Here is a 22,080-nt window from a genome sequence, read left to right on the forward strand (position 1 = left end):
TCATCATGCCTCAAACTACTTTTTATTTGCAACTACATGATTTCACGCAATTCTTCTAAACAATGACATAAAATAGATTTCCTTGTGTATAAATAACTTACATATTCTCCATAAATGCTCAAAGGTGCTAGAACAGATCGTCTGCTGCTACAGTGTTCTCATATCCAACAGAGTTGATGCACAATATATAAATACTCAAGTCCAATATTAAAAACTCAGGCACTTGACTAACTTTAATAAAGTTTCTCAAACTATATCAATATATCTAAAGTGCATATATATTTTTTTAAGAAAGATTATTATCAATAACTTTTCTATAAAAATAAGTTTGACGGTTTGGCCCATCTAACTTTACTACTATATGAATATGAACTTTTAATATGTGGTCAAGCTTATTCTACCTTCTCTCAACATTGACACCAACAGAATCAAAAGCAGCTAGTGAGGTGCTAACATGTGAGGATTAATCCAGTGATTCCGGTCACAATGCATTCCAGGAGGAGGTACCCATGTTACTGGAATTGGGCGATACGGTTTATTCTTTCTTCCCTGATTTGGATAACCAAATGGAATAGGAGGAGGGTAGTGATTCTGATGGCCATTCCCTCGGTACATTCCTGGCTTTTTTCTGGGCAAAGGGTGCCACATTGGAAGAGGTGGGAATATCAATTCTGAAATCTGCATGAAAGAGGAAACAGTAAGTTAATTCAGAGGAAAAATCAGTCACATTATTCCAGATTACTCACTAAAGAAAACCAAAACCACTCACCCATACCCTACCCTTAAGTGTAGGTCTAAATAACATTCCTATGGTCAGATCTAAATATGTTAGAAATTTCATATATTGTAGGTGATTGCTTAGTTTTCTTTTCTTTTCTTTTTTTTTAATGTTTATTATTTTTGAGAGAGAGAGAGAGACAGACAGAGAGCAAGCAGGGAAGGGGTGGAGAGACAGAGGGAGACACAGAATCAGAAGCAGGCTCCAGGCTCTGAGCTGTCAGCACAGAGCCCGATGCAGGGCTTGTACTCACTAACTGTGAGATCATGACCTGAGCTGAAGTTGGCCGCCCAACCAACTGAGCCACCCAGGTGCCCCTGATTAGTTTTCTTAATGAATGAAAATGAATAAAAAACACAGCACTCTAAAACAAGCAGGAAAGATCAAAACAGAATGAATGGAAGCCTGAAAGGACACATCATGTTTCAGACCAGTGGTTTCCACAGCTGGCTGTTTAATAAGAAGTCACCTAAAAAAGCTTTTAAACACAAAATACATTTATGCCCTAGCCCTGCTCTAACTGAACAATAACAATCTTTTAGGAATAGAGGCCAGGTACTCTGACCGCACTTCAGGTGATTCTGACACAACCAGTTTGTGTTTTGGAACTACAGTCTTAGATTATCCCCTAAGTCAAATGGGACATCAAGTCCACATTACTCAAAAAGTTATCAGCAATTTTGTACACCCCTGCTAAGAATGCTGTACCTTGTGACTATGTGTTTCTGAGTTTTCTTTTTAAAATGTTTATTCTTTTTGAGGGAGAGAGAAAGAAGAGAGAAGGAAAGTGAGAGGGAGAGAAAGAGAGCACACGGGGAAGAGAGAATCCCCAGAAGGCTCTGCACTGATCAGATGAGGGGCTTGAATCCACAAATCATGGGATCATGACTGAGCCGAAATCAGGAGTGGGATGCTTAACCAACTGAGCCACCCAGGTGCCCCTGAATTCTCTGATTTCTAATCTGTTCCTCTTAGTACAGGTATTTTAAAACTTATAGTCTGTATACAATTACATTCATATGATAGAAAATACAAAAGGTATAAAAGCATATACATGGAAAGTCCCTCTTTATCTGATTACTGGCTACCCAATTACCCTTTAGAGGCAACTTACACTATTTTTTTTGTGTATACCCTTAGAATCAATCCATGCATATAATAGTTAGGCATACATCTATACACATATTTTAAAAGACATTCATATCAATACATAACGTCCTTTTTCATTATTTTACAGCTAGATGTAATGCAATGACTATGCCATAACTAAATTAACTGGTGTCCTACTGATAGAACATTTAGGCTGTTTTCAATGTTTTACTATTAAAAAACAATGCACAACAAATAAAACAATGCTTCAATGAATAACCTTAGTACAGTTAATTCCTTTTTTAATAAAAATTTTTTAACATTTTTATTTATTTTTGAGAGAGAGAGGGACAGAGTACTAACAGGGGAGGGGCAGAGAGAGGGAGACAGAATCAGAAAAGCAGGCTTCAGGCTCTGAACTGTTAGCATAGAGCCCGAAACAGGGCTTGAACCTGTGAACCGCAAAATCATGGTCTAAACCGCAAAATCATGACCTGAGCCAAAGTTGGATGCTTAACTGACTGAGTCACACAGGCACCCCAATACAGTTAATTCTTGATTATATATAATAATGGGGAAATAAGGCAGAATTTAGAGTTCAAATAATTGGCCTATAAAACAAACAGAAAAATGCAATGTTTTCATTTCTTTTTACACTGGGGTGCTGGTAAGGTTTTAAAACTGTCAGAAAGACGACAAAATTCGGGAGCTTACATTACCCTTTCTAGTTAATCCTAATACACCACAGGCAACCACTGTTCTGATTTCCATCACCAGAGTTTTCCGTCTGTGACCTTTAATAAAAATCAGCCAGCATGTATTCTTTGTGTATGGCAAAATTCTTTTGCTCAACCAAATGTTTTTGGGGTCCTTCCATATTGTATTTAGTATTATTAGTTCTTCCTGTTTTTTGTTGACTATTATTCTATTTTGTGAATACCTCACAATTTTTCTTCCATTCACTTGTTAATGGACATTTGGGTTGTTTTCCATTTTACTATTATGAAAAAAGCTGCTATAAACATTGTAATACATGGCTTTGTAAATATTTTCATTTCTCTAAATACTTAAGAGTATAATTGTTGGGTAATAGGGGAGATGCATATTTAACAAGTTCCAGAGTTTCCAAAGTGGTTGTACCACATTATACTCTCACCAACAGTTTATGACTAGCTACTTCACATCTTTGCCAACAGTTGGTGGCGTTAGACTTTAATTTCAGCCATTCTGGAAGCAGTGTTTCATTGTGGTTTTAATTTGCATTTCCCAGATGATAAATGAGGTTAAGCACCTTTTCATGTGTTTACTGGACATTTATATAACTTCTTTTGTACAGTGTTTACTCTCATCTTCTGTCTATTATTTTTAATTGGGTCATTTGTCTCTTATTATGGATTTATAGGAATGATTTACAAAGTATATTCTGGAAACAAGTCCTTTGATGTATGTACTGAGACTATTTTGTCCCAGTCTATGCTTTGCCTATTAATTTTCTTAATGGCTTGTCTTGATGAGTAAAGATTTTTAATTTTGGTGAAGTCAAATTTATCAAGTTCTTTTCTTGTGTTTTTTATATCCCTTGGGAGAAATCTTTGCTTATCCCAAATAATAAAGATACCTTTTTGTATTTTCTTCCAGAAGTGTCAGAGTTAGCTTTTATGTTTGGGTCTATGATCTATCTCAAATTAATTTTTTTGTGTGTATCATGTCAGACAGTAGTTAGGCTCATTTCTTTCCATAAATAGACTAACCAATTGGTTTAGTACATGTTCTTGAAGACTTTCCCCTATTGAACGGCTTTGATACTTTAGTAATAAAAAAAAAAAAAAGACTGAACATATGTAAGTCTATTTCTGGAGTCTCTATTTTGTTCCATTAATGTATTTGTGTATCTTTAAATCTACACTGTCTTTTTTTTTTTTTTTTTAAGTTTATTTATTTACCTTGAGAGACAGGGAAGGGAGAGAACCATAAGCAGTCTCACCATCAGCACAGAACCTTATGCAGGGCTTGATCCCATGGACCAGATCATGACCTGAGCTGAAATCAAGAGTCGGATGCTTAACTGACTAAGCCACTCAGGCACCAATGGCTTTATATTAGTGTAAGGCCTCTAACTTTATTCTCCTTTTTTATAAATTTTAGAATCAATTTGTCACTTTCTAGAAAAAGGCTTGTTGGGATTTTGATTGATACTGACCTTGAATCTATAGATCAATTTGGGGAGAAATGACAGTATTTTCACTTCTTCACACAAAAAATTTTTTTTAATGTTTATTTGTTTTTGAGACAGAGACCCAGCATGAGCAGGGGAGGGGGCAGAGAGAGGAGATACAGAATCTGAGGCAGGCTCGAGGCTGAGCTGATAGCACAGAGCCTGACGTGGGCCTCGAACTCACAGACACTGAGATCATGACCTAAGCCAAAGTTGGACACTCAACCACCTAAAACCACCCAGGCACCCCATACCATATAATCCTGACTTCTTAATTAGTAATTTCCTGGGGTATCTTTCAAAAAATGGACTTCTAAGAGAAAAAAGATCCTAACCTAGGAACTTTTTATCTTTACTTTGAAAACTCCCCTTTTAAAACCTTTTAGCAGTACCAGGTTCAAGATGAAAAAGTGAATAGGAAGAAAAGATTAAAGTGGGTCACTTGCACCAGCTTTCTACACAATAGATTATAACAGTCAAGCTTCTCTGTTATGAAAAATTGTCAAGGAAAAATATTTTATTTTAAAAGCACACAAAAGACACTTCAATTTCCATGCCTTTGTTTAATTTTACCCTAAAAGTTTCTTAACATGGGGAGAAATAAATACAATTTAATTTAAAAGGAAAATCTAAAAATTAAAGGTCAATTTACTTGTAAAAAATCAGCAGCAATCAGTTCAATTTAAGACTTACTTTCTTGCTTTGTTGAGTAACAATAAAATTCTGAGTATGAAAATTGCCATGTGTGAATGAATTCCAGGCAATATAACAACAGTAATTTGGAGAATATATCATACATACTCTTTTACATTGCTTTAAGTTGTTTTTTAAAAGTGCATGTTATCTTACAATATGCATATATAGATATATCCCTAAAAATGATAATCATCAGACCTAATTTCCCTCACAAGCCTAGGAAGGATAATTCAACAACTGAAAAAACAAAGCAAAACAAAACAAAACAAAACCCCAGAGAAATAAAAAACTAAAGTATACTGAAAGTATGTTCATTATATAAATGTATGGTGAATGTAAAGATTTAGTTTCTCATACTTAAAACACTAATTTCTTACTCATTAGCCTGAAATTCTCATTGTAGCCCAAATCCTACGCTCCATATGTTGGATATGTTTCATCACATCTAACTAATAAGGTGAAATTAATAAAAATAGGTACATTTTTAAATAAACTCAGGGGTGCCTGGGTGGCTCAGTTGTTAAGTGTCCGATTTTGGCTCAGGTTATGGTCTCATGGTTAATGAATTTGAGCCCTTCATCGGGCTCTCTGCTGTCACCACAGAGCCTGCTTCGGATCCTTTGTCCCCACTCTCTCTCTGTCCCTCCCCAGCTCATTCTGTCTCTCAAAATAAATTAAAAAACTTAAAAAAACAACCCTCAAAATAGGAAAAAAGTACAAATAAGGCTCAACTGAATAGATTTCCTAACATTTTTTGACTTATCTTTTCTGTTGAAGACTATTATTGTATTAAAAGTGTGTGTGTATATATATATGTATATATAGATGTGTGTATATTAAGAGTATATTAAGTACATTAAATAGCAGTTAGGCTCATTTTTTTCCATATAGACCATCCAGTTGTTTTAGTACCAGTTCTTGAAGACTTTCCCCACTGAACTGCTTATATATATTTATATATATGTACTATATATATTTCATTCACTCATTCATTCATTCAGAGAGGGAGTGCCTGTGAGCAGGAGAGGGACAGAGAGAATCCTAAGCAGGCTCCATGCCCAGTGCAGAGCCTGATATGGGGCCATGACCTCAGCCAAAATCAATAGTTGGACCTACTGAGCCACCCAGGCACTCCAAGAATTTTTAAAAGTATGTTAAACGTTCTTTGGTGTGTGGGGTATAAATAATAAATAAGTGAACAAATTTGTAAGTGCGTGCCTGGTAGCTATGTAACTCTTCCACTGTTGTAAGTAAAGGAGATATTGTTTTGACTTGAGTGAAAAATTAACTCCCGTATTATTCAGTGAAGTTTCTCTTGAATCATGGGGAGAATAAAGTTAAACCCAATGGTATTAATCAGAAGTGCTGAAGGCTACAAAAAATGAATACCTATTTTTTAATACAATAAGGATTTTTAAAAAATCAGGAATGTTTTATCACCACGGTTTTTTTCTATTCTTTGCCACATTTTTTTAAATGTTTATTTTTGAGAGAGTGAGCGAGAGTGCAAGCAAGAGCAGGGGAGGGGCAAAGAGAGAGAAAGACAAAGAACCTGAAGCAGACTCTGAGCTGTCAGTGTAGAGCCCGATGTGGGACTCAAACTCACAGACTATGAATTCATGACCTGAGCTGAAACAGAGAGTCAGAAACTTAATCAACTGAACCACCCAGGGGCCTCTCTTTGACACACCTTTTAAAATATACTTATTCTAGGAGCTCCTGGGTGGCTCAGCTGGTTGAGCGTTCAACTCTCGATTTTGGCTCAGGTCATGATTTCAAAGTTGTGAGATCCAGCCCTGAGTTGGGCTCTGCACTGGATGAGGAGCTTGCTTAAGATTCTCAGTCTTTCCTTCTGCCCCTCTCCCCCGTTCGCTTGCTCTCTCAAGTCAAAAATTAAATATATATATATTAAATTTAAAAAATCAAATTAAAATTTAAAAATACATAAATTTTTCTGAATATATTGTTAAAATTAAAAATATATATTCATCCTAAAAAATAAATAAATAGAATGTTTTTATCCTACTTATTGAGTAGTAGTAAAGCAGACCCTTGATAAAGTGACTCAGGACGTCTACATCTCAGGAGCAGCTTCCTTTAGTGTACAAAAGCAAGAACCAGGATTCAAAATCTCAAATCAGAAACCCCAAACAACATGAGCAGGACTACCTGGAATGACATGGCAAGCCATGCTCATGACCTTTAATAGAGAGCTGATCCATGGTTACCTGGTACACAGGACTTGGGGTTGTAGTCACCGAATTGGGTTTCACTTCTACTTCCTTACTTGTTTCTTCATCTGAAGAAGAGGATCCTGAATGATAATCAGAGGTAACTTTATCAAGGGCCCTAGTAACTTTCTTGGAGATTTCATCCTTGTTCTCATCCTCATTTTCAAAGCTGGCAACAATGAATGCATTGTTTTTCTCTCCATACCTAAAAATTAAAAAAACAAATTCACACACCTTGAAGCACTATCAACAAAAGCAAGAAACTGTCCATAAAAACAATTAAACAGGCTTGGACATGCCATCGGTCCAAAGCAAAGAAGGAACACTCCCAGAACTTAACCCTACGTAACCCACCTACAGGCCAACAGGTCAGCCATGATTTTCTACTTCTGGCCTACTTACGTGCAAATAATAAGTGATTCTATTCTCTTCAATTTTCTTTCCCACTGCCTCCTAACAAAAATAGTTGTTTAAAATATCTATGAGAAATTCACTGTTTTGATTACATTTTTGTATGTACCATTAACCTGGCTTATATAGTAAGATTTTCTAATGTATTTTTAGCTGACTACTATAATATAGATACTAGTGATTCAAGTCACAAATCAACTGGACATTTCCTTTGAGATTTACTTTACCATTATTAAATTAAAAGAGGGTCTGAGTTGCCTATATCCACACTGACAAAAATGAGAACTAAGACAACTGGAAAACAAACACTACTGTTGAGGAAAATAAAGGGGTTTTGCTTGAATTATATTGCTTACCAGGAAAACTTCTCATCTTAATTTTTTGAAAAAAGTAAAATGAGCCTTTTAATTCTGCCAAAATATTTTTAAAGCCTTGAGCTAAAAAAAATAATTGGTATATGTAACTTTGGCTGTTGATTACTAAAAAAAAGGCGGGAGGGGGGCGCATGGGCAGTTCAGTCAGTCAAAGCGTCCAACTTTGGCTCAGGTCATGATCTCACAGTTTGTGGGTTTGAGCCCTGTATGGGGTTCTGTACTGGTAGCTCGGGGCCTGGAGCCTGCTTTGGATTCTGTGTCTCCCTCTCTCTGTGTCTCCCCTGCTTGTGCTCTGTCTTGCTCTGTGTCTCTCAAAAATAAATAAATGTTAAAAAAAAAAAAAATAGAAACAAGAAAAGGAAAATAAATTCTGCAATGAGGGAAAATAACATAAAGAATAGTAAAACCAGTAGTTTTTATGTGGAGCATAGGAGAAACCCACAAATTTATTTACATAGACTACACAGCATATACACTATGAAACTATTTCTAGTAAGTGTTAAGGACAAAGGAAATGGGATTGTTAAGCAGTTCTTATACAACATATGATTAAAGTTAGAAAGACAAAGTGATTTTAAGCTTAAAAAAACAAAAACAACCTTGACAGAAAAACAGGGTTTATTTTAACTATGTAAATTAATTTCATTTTGAGATAATCCTTATCTCAAATTATTTCTGAATCAGGATATGTACAATAAGTAAAAGGCCAAACTGCAATAAAGCCTTTGAAAGTTTTACAGAAATCATGCAGTCTCACAGGTGAGTTCTATTTCTTTAGATAGCTGTGCTGTCTTCCATTCTCACACAGGCTGAAAGGGGGCCATAAATGCTACCTAATATGGGACATAACTCCCTTTTCTATTCTTTTCCAGTTTACTTCATAAAAAGAGTTGCTAGATGGTGGAAAGAGCACTGAACATGTTTCTGGTTCTGGCTCTCCCACTAACTAGCTCTGTAACAAGGGGCAAGTCATTTAACGTGTCTAGGCCTTGGTTTTCTGTCTGTTAGGCAAGAAAGCTGAGAGCTGACTGGGTACTGGTTGGTTTTCAGCTAGTGATTCTCTGCTATAAGATGCCTGAGAAGCTGGGCAAATTGTTCACAACACAGAATTCCTGTACTATAATTTCAAGTTTAAAACTATAATATAGTTTTAGCAATGGAAATTTACCTCTCCATCCTGCCCATATATTAAAGACTCAACACATTTCAATACAAAGCTTAATTCATGTTAATAATGCCAGCAATATTAACAAGGGGCTTAGGCCAACCTTCAGTTTTTGCCCATTAATGGAGTCAAAATTCAAGTAAAACAGAAAGGCAGGCAATTTGAGAAAAATCCCTGCCTCTGTAGAAACTGAAACCTAAATCAAGGGCAGACATCTAATGAAGGATCAGCTAGTTCAATTAGGTTCTGCATCTTTCCCTCTGTAGTATTTTGGGTATGAGGGTTCTCATATTAAGTGAAGCTGTTGATTATTTTAACATTAGAGTGTGCAGTTAATGCCTTACAATTAGTAACGGACAACTTTTAAACTTTCCATTTTTCAACCACATGCTGCTAAACATTAAGTCCATTTAGTTAATTTGAAACACATTAATAGTGTCTAATGCTCTAGATCAGGAAAAGGATAATAGAAATTCTAAAAAAAAAAGGTATAGAATGTTGAGTGGATAATAAAGCTGCCACCCATTCGCAGGCATTCTCTTTGTAGGAAGGATCCATTATCTATTTTGTATGTCCTCACATAGTTCATTAAACAATAACCTTTTAACTACACCAACAATCCTTGCACACTTCCAATATTTTATACTGATGGAATAACTCAGTGATACTATGAAGAATGTTCTTTTTTGAGTGCATTTCAATTTTTTCATAACTTTAATCTCTAGTGTACCAATGAGTTATTATTAATGACTCAGATATTTGTTCTATTATATAACTGCTAGATCAGCTTTAATTTTCAGAATGTTTATCTCTATAGTTTTGGTCCCAAAGTACTAATCAATATTGCAATCTCCTCTATTAACTTAGAGCAATCACCTCTACTCAATCACTAGCACATCTTTCTTTTTGGAGTTCTGTTATCACATAATGAAGATGATTTCTTTTTGTTGTTGTTGTTATTTATTTATTTTGACAGAAATAGAGAGGGGCAGAGAGAGAGAGAGAAAATCCCAAGCAGGTTCTGTGCTGCTAGCGCAGAGCACATCATGGGGCTCGAACCCACAAAACTGTGAGATCATGACCTGAGCCGAAACCAAGAGTTGGACGCTTAACCTACCAAGCCACCCAGGCGCCCTTGAGGGTGACTTCTATTAGCTGTGAAAAAATATCACATCACAGTCAATTGTTGGCAAAATTTTACTTGTATGTAAAATTATTATTTTTTTTTTTAATTTTTTTTTAATTTTTTTTTTTTCAACATTTATTTATTTTTTGGGACAGAGAGAGACAGAGCATGAACGGGGGAGAGGGGCAGAGAGAGAGGGAGACACAGAATCGGAAACAGGCTCCAGGCTCTGAGCCATCAGCCCAGAGCCCGACGCGGGGCTCGAACTCACGGACCGCGAGATCGTGACCTGGCTGAAGTCGGATGCTTAACCGACTGCGCCACCCAGGCGCCCCTGTAAAATTATTATAAAGCTACTGAATGCAAAGATTTTCTTATATTAATAAGATGAAGGAACAATAATTTTTCATTATCTGGCATTATTAAGCAATGAAGTATCCACCTAAGTAGACGATCTATTTAGAGATTTCATCTTCAGGTGCCAAGATTTAGTTAAGTCATTTCAAATAAATATGTCCAAAATGTTTATACAATTATCCAACCTTTTTTTAAAATTTTTAAAAATATTTATTTGGGGGGCAGGGAGAGCACAAGCAGTGGAGGGGCAGGGAGAGGGAGACACAGAATCTGAAGCAAGCTCCAAGCTCTGAGCTGTCAATACAGAGCCTGATGCGGGGCTCGAACTCATAAACCTCAAGATCATGACCTGAGCTGAAGTCAGATGCTTAACTGACTGAGCCAGCCAGGAGTCCCTACAATTATCCAAATTCTTAAACACATCTTTGGACATAGAAACATTTCCCTAATGACTCAAGATCATTATATTAAATAATACTCATTATTTGATTGGGTGATAATACATTTGTGCCAACTCTTTAGCTTTTTTGCTCCTGTCTCCACATTAAGACTACATGGTATTTTTTTTTTGGTAGTTTTATAACTACATGAAAAAGCCCCTTTCAAACACTGCTTATAATTTTTATGGCTGAAAACCTATGTAACCAACTAAAAGAACTGTGTGTTAAATAAGAGTCAGGATCTAAGTGCAGGCCTAATAAAAAAGTAAGCAATTCAATATAGTAACTTTGTGATAACTATTTCTTGTATACTAAGGTCCTCAGCAGGGGCTCAGTGGCCAAAGTCTATAAAGTCTCACCTTGGCTTAAGGAGTCCTTAATTAGTCCCAGAATCTAAAAATGTTTGACCTTCTTGGACCAAAACTTGAGATGTCTTGCTCTCCTTTTTTCTGAGAAGAAGTGTTGAAGAATCTAGTACCTAAGTTTCCTACAGAATAAGCTGACAACAGCAGCTTTTACCAAATAACTCCATTGTGGTCCAGAATAATTTGGTGGAAGAATTACCATGTATTTTTGGCATGACATGTCATCATCTTTACTTTTATTGTTGAAGATCAGATCAAATTCCATAGTCCACCTTTGGAATATATTATGGTTGCATCAAAAAGTGTCTCTACTATATATAGTCAACGGGTGAAGTGCACTTAAAACCAAAGGGAAACACCTTAAAGGAACAGCTGTAGGAAATTACTCACAGGGATTCCAAGAATTTACTCATCCTATTTTCTTCCTGCATGGAAATGTCCTTCCCACTTTGTCACCTAGTCAACTGCATCCTTCTCCACCCAGCTCACATATCACTTAGCAGTGTACTGCCCAGCAGAGGCAGTAACGTTCTCTTTGTGCCACCAACTACTGCATTTTGTACATATTATCTATTATAGTATAAATCACCCTGTTGTAATCTGCTTGTTCTTTCTTCTCCCTTATTACACTTTGAACACCTGATAGCAGAATGCCACTTTCATTTTTTTAAAACCCCAAAACTAAGAATGCCTGGTCCACAATAAATGCTTTTAGAATAAATGGAGTTCAATTAAATATCATACCTAACACTCACCTATGTATAATTCTGCTCATTAGAAGAGTAGAAATAATCTCCATTATAAAAACAAAACCATGAAAATATTACTTGGTCACTTAAAAACCAAAAAGAAAGAGGGAGGCAAGAGTAGAAACAAACAGAACCCCCCCGCCCCAGTTATTATTATTACTTTTTAAATGTTTATTTATTTATTTGGAAAGAGAGGGAGGGGAGGGCAGAGAGAGAGAGAGAGAGAGAGAGAGAGAGTTAGAAAGAATCCCAAGCAGACACCGTGCTGCCAGCACAGAGCCGGGTGCAGGGTTCGAACTCCCAAACCGTGAGATCATGACCTGAGCCAAAACGAAGCTTAACCAACTGAGCCACCCAGGTGCCCCAACCAAAAGTTATTATCCAGTACTATTTGGAATTAACTTATTTTCTTATTTGAAGATGGGAAAGACATGTACACCACCAATGAAAGAAAATAATTGACCTACAGGAGTCTAGCTATCTAAATTCTGCTTTTTGGTGTATAATAAACTTCTTGGTAGAAAGAACCATAAAAACCCTGCCCAATCAGTTTTTAAGTTTCTTAAAATTTTTTTTTTTTTAATCTTTATCTACTTTTTTGAGAGAGAGACAGAGCGTGAGCAGGGGAGGTGCAGAGAGAGGGAGATACAGAATCCGAAACAGGCTCCAGGCTCTGAGCTGTCAGTACAGAGCCCAACACGGGGACTGAACTCACAGACTGCAAGATCATGACCTGAGCAAAAGTCGGATGCCTAACCAACTGAGCCACCCAGGTACCCCAAGTTTTTAGCTGTAAGTAAGTTTAAGCTGTAAGTTTCTTTAGCTGTAAAACAGGAATGTAACCAGCCCTTCACCTTCAGATTACTTTACAAAATTCACAACTGAGAAAGCAAAAACCTGGCCATAAAGATACACAGGCAGGCAATACCTGAGAGAATTTCATAAAATCAGTTCCAGCACGGTAATCCTCTCAGCTGGCACACTCAAGAACTTACCGACAGCACACCTCACATGGATCCACCCACAGAGTGAGTTCCTTTGGCAAGCCTAGATCACTGTACAAGATGCAGCTGTTCTCACAGGCTTTCAGGACATCAGGATCAACTCTCTGAAACTTATTGACACGAATGCATCTACAACAAAGTAGAATAATGTTAATAGCTTTAATTGAATCTTAATCATAAACCTCATTATATTACTAGTATTTGCCAATGTGAATTTAAAACAAACAAACCCTGGCGGAGAATGCTGGAGCATATGTATCCTAAGTAGATAATAAATGCGAACTAAAGGCAAAGAGGAAGCATCAACAAGACTACTCAGCCTGGTGGAAAGAGGAGGGCTTCTGTGCGAGCCCAGAGAAATCTGAAGAACTGACTCTACCTCATTTTAGCCAGAAACTACTCAATCTCACAGGTCCATGAAATGAGCAAGGAGTATTAAAGTTGCATGAAATTACTTAGAGCTCTAAAGGTAGTATTAATAGGCCAAGTTACTATATAACAAAATCTCCACAACTAACAAAAGACCTTAACCAATGTTTAAAATATTTTCAAATTCTTGTGATTTGATCATTTCCTTGCTTATACATCCCAGATAATAAGTGTTAAGAAATACCTATCATTGTTCTAAAATACAGAATCAGTCTAACACACAGAACTATTCATATCACATAGTTAAGATTAAAATACAGTCCAAAGTATTATTGGCTTATCTCATTTATTTGTTACCAAAGGGTTTTCATAAAAAAAAAAAAAAAAGTTGTCAGAATAACTGAAAAAAAAATTTTTTTTGAAAAAAAAATTTAAACCAATGTAGCCTCTGTTCCATTTTTTAAACCTAAGAAATACCACCTCTACCTAATGGAATGCTCAAAGATGACTCCCAGGATGAACGCAAAAATACATACTTATTTAAGCATTTTGATTATGTAACAGAAATGGTGGGTACAATAAAAGTATTTAATGCCTACAACTAAGAAATCAATCATGAGAACCCAGGTTTTAGTACCAGTCCCAGCACTTATTTATTGGGTGAATTCAGATTAAGTCATTTCACTTCTTCCTCAGATCCAAAGTTCTAAAATATGGAACATACAAGTTTGCTGAAAAATAGTAATTATACCATTAAATAAAACAATATGAATAGAAAAACATGCTATTTAAAGTTTTAAAAATTATTTTATTAGTTGATGTCAATTTTCATTTAAAACTGAAAAAATTCTCATTAACAGTGAATACAGATTTCTAAATAATTCTTTCTCAAAGTTTACTATAAAATGGACAGTTTACTAGATGCTTCGCATGTATTAATTCTTCTAATTTTCATATTATCCTGTAAGTTAGATACCACTTCCCCACTGTAAGAAAAAAAGAAGGCAGAGTCTGAGTATTTTGCCCAACATCACAACTAGAAAGTGGTGAATTCAAGGGTCAAATCTGGACAAGACTCTAAAATCTCTTTTATTAAATACCCTATTCTGTCTGTACTAATCAGAGTGAAAAAATTATTTTATGCAGGTAAGATGCTATTTGTTCCTTTATTTAAGATGGTCCTATGTTTACAAATTGTAGTGCTGTGTATGTTGATTCAAAAGCCTCATGTGCCCTAGGATCAAAAGCAGTTATAGGTAAGATAGATGTATGTGTTTTTGTTATCTACAGTAAGGATGATGTAGACTCTAAGCTTAAAAAATATATATGTAAATAAAGATGCTTAGAGACTCTGCTTCAACAAAATTTGCATACCTTACATATTTTTGTGCTGTTTTTTTAAACTCTTTATACTGTGACTACTCATCCATTAGCCAGTCTTCAAAAACAAGATTTTAAAAGTTGCATAAAAATAGTCTATCATTTACTTAATGTTGACAGTTATTTCCAATTTTTTGCAATTATAAAGAAACATCCATATTCATACATATTTATCTGCATTTCTGATTATACTTCTGGAAGAGATTTTTAGGAGACTTACTGTTCAAAGAGTAGGAGTATTTTTACAGATCTTGATAATATTGCCAAATTGCCCTATAAACGCCTCTTATTTGTATATATTGTGGAGAAACTATTTTAATTTATAAACACTTTAGAAGAAAATGAACACGTACAACCTACTCTATGGATTCAAGACTCTTACTGGTTAATCCTATATTCTATTCATTTTTATAATAGTAACAACCCACCATTAAGTCTAATAGTTTTCTACTTCAAAGACAGCTTCAAAATGACTCAATAATGATACTTCTGATCATATGCCAATTTAATCCTGTTTAGCTAATTTTTTTCCTCAAGTTTTTAGAATTAATGGAAATGAAACTGTACACTGTCTGACCTTTAAGCATTTACTTGACAGTGTCTCCTTTTTCAGTAATAGTAAAAGTTGTCTTGGCACTTCCAAAAAAGTCTTTGTCCAATGTCAATTACATCAGTGTAAAAGCCTCAACAGCTCTAACTTAAAAAAGCTGTTCACTCTATCAGATATGAAGATGTGCAGAAAAAAATTAAGAGAATCAAGCGAGAAGATAAAAAATATATTGAGTCTGCTTTATATAGAACATCCACATTTCTACTTTAATTCGCCACATTTTCCAATTTACTAGGAAACCTCCTTGGATAAAAATGAAGAGGAAAATACATCAATAAATTTGATTCTTTTCTTTTCAATAGAATACATGCTCACCTGTGGCTTCTAGGAAATGAGAACTAAACAAATCATATTTTCACTTCCCTTGTAGATTCCCTGAATAGTCTTGCACTTGCTACAGCTCAGCAAATGAAATGAAGTCCTTTTTACATCAAAGCACAGAAGTGCTGATGGGGGCAGCAATATGTATAAATAAAAGAATTTCTGTAGTCACACTGTTTCATTTTTTTGTGGCCACCTCCACAAATGGGGCACGGTTTGACAGCTGAGTTCATTTAGTAGAACCCAGGTTCTCAATACAGTGGTCACATAAATACCACGGAATTAGCATGCCAGGACATGCTTTGCAGGAGCCTGCTCTTTAAGCTAAAAATATAACTTTTTTTTTTAAGGTTTACTTATTTCTGAGAGAGAAAGTTCTAGCAGGGGAGGGGCAGAGAGAGAAGGAGACACAAAATCTGAAGCAGGCTCCAGGCTCTGAGCTGTCAGCACAGAGTCTGAAGTGGGGCTTGAACTCATGAACTGTGAGATCATGAACTGAGCCGAAGTCAGATGCTTAACCAACTGAGTCACCTAGGCGCCCCTAAAAATGTAACTTATAAACCAGAGTACAACAGACAGCTGCAAGTGAGAGTTATTTTCCCTCTCAGAGACAAGGCAGCGGTTAAACTGTGGTATGCAGAAGCCCTAAAGAATTTAGGGTCAGTGAGACCTGACTTTAAAACGCAGAGCTAATATTTACCAGTTGTAGATCATAACAAATTATCTTCATCAATAAAACAGTTATAGTGGTTTCTACCATAAAGAGTTATGCATAGTATAAATGCAATTATTCTTGTGTCAAAATGCATTAGGTGTCTAATACTCAGCTCTCTTTTGCCATAAAACTTTTATTTTTTTCCAAAATGTGTAACACATAACTCACTTGCAGAAACAAAGAAAACTCATTTCTCTCAACTCTTACCGTGCCCATTTATGGATAAGTTTTAGGGATCTTCTAGAATTGTGAAAACCCTCAAGTACCTGTGATACATAAAGAAATCCACTCAAGCAGAAACCAAACTACAATCACAAGACTAACTCCCATAAGCCAACAGTATTGGCCTCCCAAGTCCAGACAGTGGGACACCAACAACAAATACTTGTATTTTAAAATGTGTAAGGAAAAAAATACCAAAGTCACCCCAGAGTTCTGTATTTTGCAGATAAACTGTGAAAGAAATGGACTGGATACCCCCTCAGTCCTCTGGCCTTGCACTCATTTCAGGTGCTATGAGCCTCTCCACTTAGTCCAATCCAACTGTCCAATTTAATCCTTTACCTGTAGGCCTGTCCTTTTGATGGTTTTTCTGGATACCAGTGATTTTTATATTTTTCTTGAAGTATAAGAGTCAACTTCTCAGCAAACCTCTCAACTGCCTCTTTTTTCAACTTATCATGTTTCCGAACTAGCCTTGTGAAAAAGAAGACAACAGCAGCAATTTCGTTCTTCATCTTTCCCTGCAAAGATAAAACAGTTTTTCTCAAAAAACGGAACATAAAAACTGGAAGATAAAGCTCTGCAAAATACCCCTCTTCCACAGCTTCCCTTCTTTTATCTTCTGTTTCATTGGCTCAGATCTGGAAGAGGGAAAATAACCACTAATTTATACCATAAAGACCTTATAATAATACTATCTAAAAACCGTATCACTTAGCTTTGTGAAGTTCAATAAAGAGAGCACACCAAATTGCTCCTGTTGGCTAAAATAAATCAGAGATAGTATATACTTTTTACTAAATTTGTCAACATTTAGCTACAATAATTTAAGTTTAAAATTTTGTGAAATAATCTGAACTTTAAAACACAAGTCCACTTTGAAAGCCAGCATTGTATAGCTACTATAGAAAACAGTGGCAATTCCTAAAAACATTAGACAGAATTATCATAAGACCAATCAATTCTACACTCATAGCTATATATACCCAAAAGAAATGAAAACCTACTTCTACACAAAAACGTGTACACAAGTGTCAATATTAGCATTATTCATAACAGCCAAAAAGTGGAAGCACTCAAATGTTCAACTGATGGACATTTGTCAACTGATGGACAAATAAATGTGGTATATACATGCAACGGAATATTATTCAGCAACAAAAAGAAGAATGGCATGATATACTGATACATGCTACAACATAGGTGAAGCTCAAACACACTGTGTTAAGGGAAAGAAGGCAGTTACAAGAGACCAAACATTGTATGACTTCATTTATAGGAGTTTTCCAGAATATGCAAATCTACATAGACAAAAAGTAGGTTGGTGGTCTAGGGGCAGGAGTGATAGGGGAAAGGAGGAGAGATGTCAGTGAGTACAGGGTTTCCTTGTAGGGTGAAGAAAATGTCCTAAATGGATTGTGGTGATGGCTGCACAACTTTGTGAATATACTAAAACTAATGAACTGTAGATTTTAAATGTGTATGTTGTATGCTAGGTGAATCCTATTTGAACAAAGCTGTTACACATAAAGAAAAAATTCAGCAATGAGTTTCTATTATAAGCATTCTTTCAGGAACAGATATCTATTTGCCTAAAAGATATGACCAAAAATAGTGGCTCTATCAAAACATATTTAAGAGAGCAGAAATTCAGGGTCATCTACAGAAAAATCAAACTAAAAGAAATAATCACAGAGATTTAGCTGCATTCTGGAACTGCCTCAAGACTCTTTAAATGGCAGATCTGATTTATCATTGATTAATCCATAAAGGCAAAAACCTTGTCCTGGGATTGTTTCGATGTATATTCTGGCTTTACACGATGAGCTCATTCATTTGGCTGCTGGAAGTAACTTGGAGTTATTCACATGCTGCATTTACCAAGCAGTATCACCCTTTCCAGAGCCAATTATTAAAGACATACAGCATCTGCTATATTTAGTATAAAAACCAACTAACCAACTGATAGTTTTTGTGTTCTCACACGTTTGTTTTCTCACACCTCTTAAAATCCCTCTTCATAATATGATTCCTTTACTCCTTGTGCAAATTCAAACAAGGGATCTCACTGTGAAAGAAGTTCTAGTTATCTGAGAAGTGTGCTGGCAGCCATACCCACTCTGATCCTGGATGGGAAGACACCCAAACCTTTCTCCTGGAACCACAGAATGCCAGCTACCAGACAACAGGTACTAGGTTGCATATAAGAGCGTGCAGGTACACACAATCTCTGCCTTCTGCAACTGCTGTGAGGCGTACTCCTAAAAAAATGTTGAGCCATTTCCACTTCATAAGGCTGTATTTATATTCCACCGCATTAGGATGGAAAAGATAGCCCACTTGCAATTTAATATACGGTTTGAGATGAAAGTTGCTTTTTGATGGAACTACGTTAGCTTCCATCTCACCAAAGAAAACAAGGAACCATACTAAAGTACTGAATTCTTAACTAGATCATTCTTCTCATTCATTAAATTTGTCTACTACGTTCTACATATCTGAGTTCAGGGTTTTGTTCTCATTTTTGTTTTGTTCTGTTTCCTATCAAAAATTAAAAAAAAAAAAAAGGAAGGAAAGAACCACTTAGTGGTTGCTATTGGTTGTAACACAGGATGAGTCATATGGAATTACTTTTTTTTTTTTTTTCGGTTTGAAGGAATGATGCCTGGAATAGCAGAAAAATTAACCCACTCTCACCAGTTAGAATTCTGGGAGTACCAAAAGGTAAACGAGGTAGTTATAAAGTCAGAGAAAGAGAAACTGGAAGCAAGCAGGTCCAGTAAGACCAAAGGCGTCTTAAGTAGCCGCAATTCCTCCACCCACACCGCGAGCGAAAAGCTCCCATTTTAAATATCGCACGGTGACGTCATCCTGGGACGTAGTCACCGCGGCGGCGGCTCAAGTTCTACTTTGTTCCACAGGCTCCTCTGCTCACAGCGGCGTGCACAAAATCCAAAGGAAAACCAAGCTCAGCCTTCCAGGAGTTTATAACTTTGCACTTTTCCCTGTGTTGTAACGAAAGGCTAATCGCAACCGTTTCTACAAACAAATATTCCTGATAGACATTCCCAAGGTTGAGGAAGCGGGGATCCCGGCCGTGGGGGTGAGGAGCCCTTGACCAGCCTCCGCGGCGTTACAAAGCGGGCTCCGGGCGAGGAGGAGAGACAGGATTTCCCACGGGGCCGGGACTCGGACTTTTTAAGCCATCAAAAACCTGCTGCTAAGCACTCACGCTTGGGTTTTAAGAGTGCTAGGTGAGTAGGCATCAAACATCTCCACCCACTCTGGAAAGAACGGCCTGCGAGCGCGTCCAACTTCTGCAATCGCGGTTTTCCCCGAGTTAAGCGGGGGAAGGGCCCTGGAGCCCCATTCCCCTCCTCCCCCGCAAACAGCCTCGCGGGGTGCGTCTTCCCGTTCGCCCGGCAGTCCGCGGCCGCCGGCCAGGTTCCAGCCTCCGGGGGGCCCTGGGTTCCAGGACGGCGCTCCCCTCAGGCGCGACCCCCCGGACAGCAAGCCGGGTCCCCGGCTTGGGAAAACGCACGGACGCGGAAGGGTGGTGGGAAGGAGCAAGGCTGTCGCCCACCCCGAGCGGAGGATAACGCGCGGTGGAAACGTGGCAGGAGCCTCGAGGCGGCGTCTCCTCCGTCCCCATCCCGCCGAGGGTCGTGCGGAAACCCTCTCGGGCCGCCCCCCTCGGTCCACAGTCCTTCCTTCTTGCCGAGCAGGGCCGATGCAATCCGGTTCGATCCCACACTCCTCCCCCTTCCCTGGCGCGCCGCCCGCCGCGAGCCTTCGACGTGGCCTCTGGTCGCCGGGACCACCCTCCTCCCGGCGCCCTCGGCTCCACCATGTCCGCCTCCCCCGTCCCGGTCTCCTTACCGCCGCCGCCCTGGGGCCGCAGATTTGGCGACCCCGACCGTCTCCGGGCGGGGAACCGAGGGCGCCGCCTCAGCGGGCCAGCGCTCGGCGGTAGCGAGCGCAGCTAGCCTAGTCCGGAGCGTGTGGCTCCCGCGTCGTCGGGCGGCCGAGCGCGCGCTGAGAGGGCGGGCGGACAGGAGAGCGCGCGCGCGCGAGCGAGCGCAGCCTTGAAGCGACGCGCGGGGGGCTCGCGGCCCGGAAGAGAGGAGGGGCGATGACCCGGGAAAGGGTTGGCGCCGCGCGGGACCGGCTCGCGCGCCTTAGGGGGCGGGGGCGGAGGAGCCGGGGAGGGGGGGGGGGCGGGGCTTCGCCTAGAGCCCGACCCTGAGACCCGAGCCGCGCGACGCGCTGACAGACCCTCTGGTCCGACGGCGAGGCCCACAGCACCTCGTGCTTCCATCCTGCGTTGAGATCACGGTGAGGGCCGAACCGACCCCCGCCCGCCCTGCCTGTTGCGTCGCCATCGGGGGTCGCGCCTGAGCCTCCGCTTCCCCCTCTTGTGTTTCCTTGCCAACCTGCCCCCTAACAATCTGGGGCCATGAGTTCTAGACCCAGCGCTCTGCTTCAGCTCTTCTTGAGAGGTGGGGTGGCGACCCGTATCAGATGGAAGGAAGACTTTGCATTTGTGGACTGATCCTCGTCTTTGGGGTAATTTCAGGCACGTCAACTGTGCAGCCGCTCTGTGATATTTTAGGTTGTTTGTTTAGAACCCCTAGTTGGGCCCTTCCCTGGCCAGGCCAGTGGCTCCTTCAGAACAGGGACTACGTCCTGTAGACCGGTGTACCTGCCTGGCACTGAGTTCAGTGTCTTGCGCAAGGAACGGGCTCCAGGGATGTCAGCCAAATGAATGAAACCTTGGGAGCCCGAGCTTTCTATTTCTGAGACACTTCTACTCAAGGGCTTCCCAAACACAGAGCTTAATCTCAGCAAATACAAATGTGGAAAAGGTACATTTTAACGTTCTGAAGAAAAGGAGGAGCATCTCTCCAATCTTTTACATGGAATTGGCACCATGTTATTAGGTTTGCGAAAGTACGTGAATACATCAGACTAGAAAAATACAAGGTACTTCTTTTAAAAATTATTACTGAAAGAGAGCCAGTTTTCACTGTTTCCAGCTAAAACATGTAAATTGCTCAAGCCCTGATTGTTCAAGTTGTAGGTGGACCAGATTCTTCACTGCCTTCTAGGCCTGAGAGCATGTTTTCAGCCCTATTCTATGAATATTTTATTTTTTATTACTGATACTGGTGATTCAAGATTCAAAGCACTTTTTTTTTTTTATTATTAGGCAATTCTAAAGCCAATACAATAAGCTTTTATTTGTTAAAAAAAATTATACTGTTCTATCTATGGTTCCTTATTGGTCGATTTAAAGAGGATACTGATATTTACACCCTGGACTGTTCTAGCAGATAGGAGAGTGTTTCCATCATTCTAAACTCTTAACAATCTGATTGAGGCTATTTTACTGATTAAGGCTTTTATCTCTGCAATTTCATAAAATAGCTACAAATACTCAGAATTTGTCCAGAAATTTCTATA

At 38.4% G+C, this 22,080-nt stretch overlaps 1 protein-coding gene across 1 annotated transcript; it reads right to left on the reverse strand.

Annotated features, from left to right (window-relative positions):
* Positions 1–3: 3 nt before the first annotated feature.
* Positions 4–20,629, reverse strand: BTG3 (BTG anti-proliferation factor 3). The gene is made up of 5 exons (XM_030329583.1): positions 20,497–20,629; positions 16,960–17,138; positions 12,992–13,129; positions 7,007–7,214; positions 4–678 (listed from the first exon to the last, which is right to left on the reverse strand). Exons 2-5 carry the CDS (start codon positions 17,130–17,132, stop codon positions 439–441), a joined length of 759 nt encoding a protein of 252 aa, XP_030185443.1. The 5' UTR covers positions 17,133–17,138; positions 20,497–20,629; the 3' UTR covers positions 4–438.
* Between the last annotated feature and the right edge of the window lie 1,451 nt (positions 20,630–22,080).

Source organism: Lynx canadensis, chromosome C2, assembly GCF_007474595.2.
Source record: "Lynx canadensis isolate LIC74 chromosome C2, mLynCan4.pri.v2, whole genome shotgun sequence".
Lineage (NCBI taxonomy): Eukaryota > Metazoa > Chordata > Mammalia > Carnivora > Felidae > Lynx > Lynx canadensis.

What these genes read in the sequence shown, in the direction of transcription:
- BTG3 (XM_030329583.1), bottom strand. Translation starts at nt 17,132, where the DNA reads ATGAAGAACGAAATTGCTGCTGTTGTCTTCTTTTTCACAAGGCTAGTT. An exon ending in CCATGTGAGGTGTGCTGTCG is followed by an intron (nt 7,215 to 12,991) that starts GTAAGTTCTTGA and finishes TTTAATTTTTAG; the next exon opens with GTATGGAGAGAAAAACAATG. An exon ending in CCCCAAGTCCTGTGTACCAG is followed by an intron (nt 679 to 7,006) that starts GTAACCATGGAT and finishes TCTTTCATGCAG; the next exon opens with ATTTCAGAATTGATATTCCC.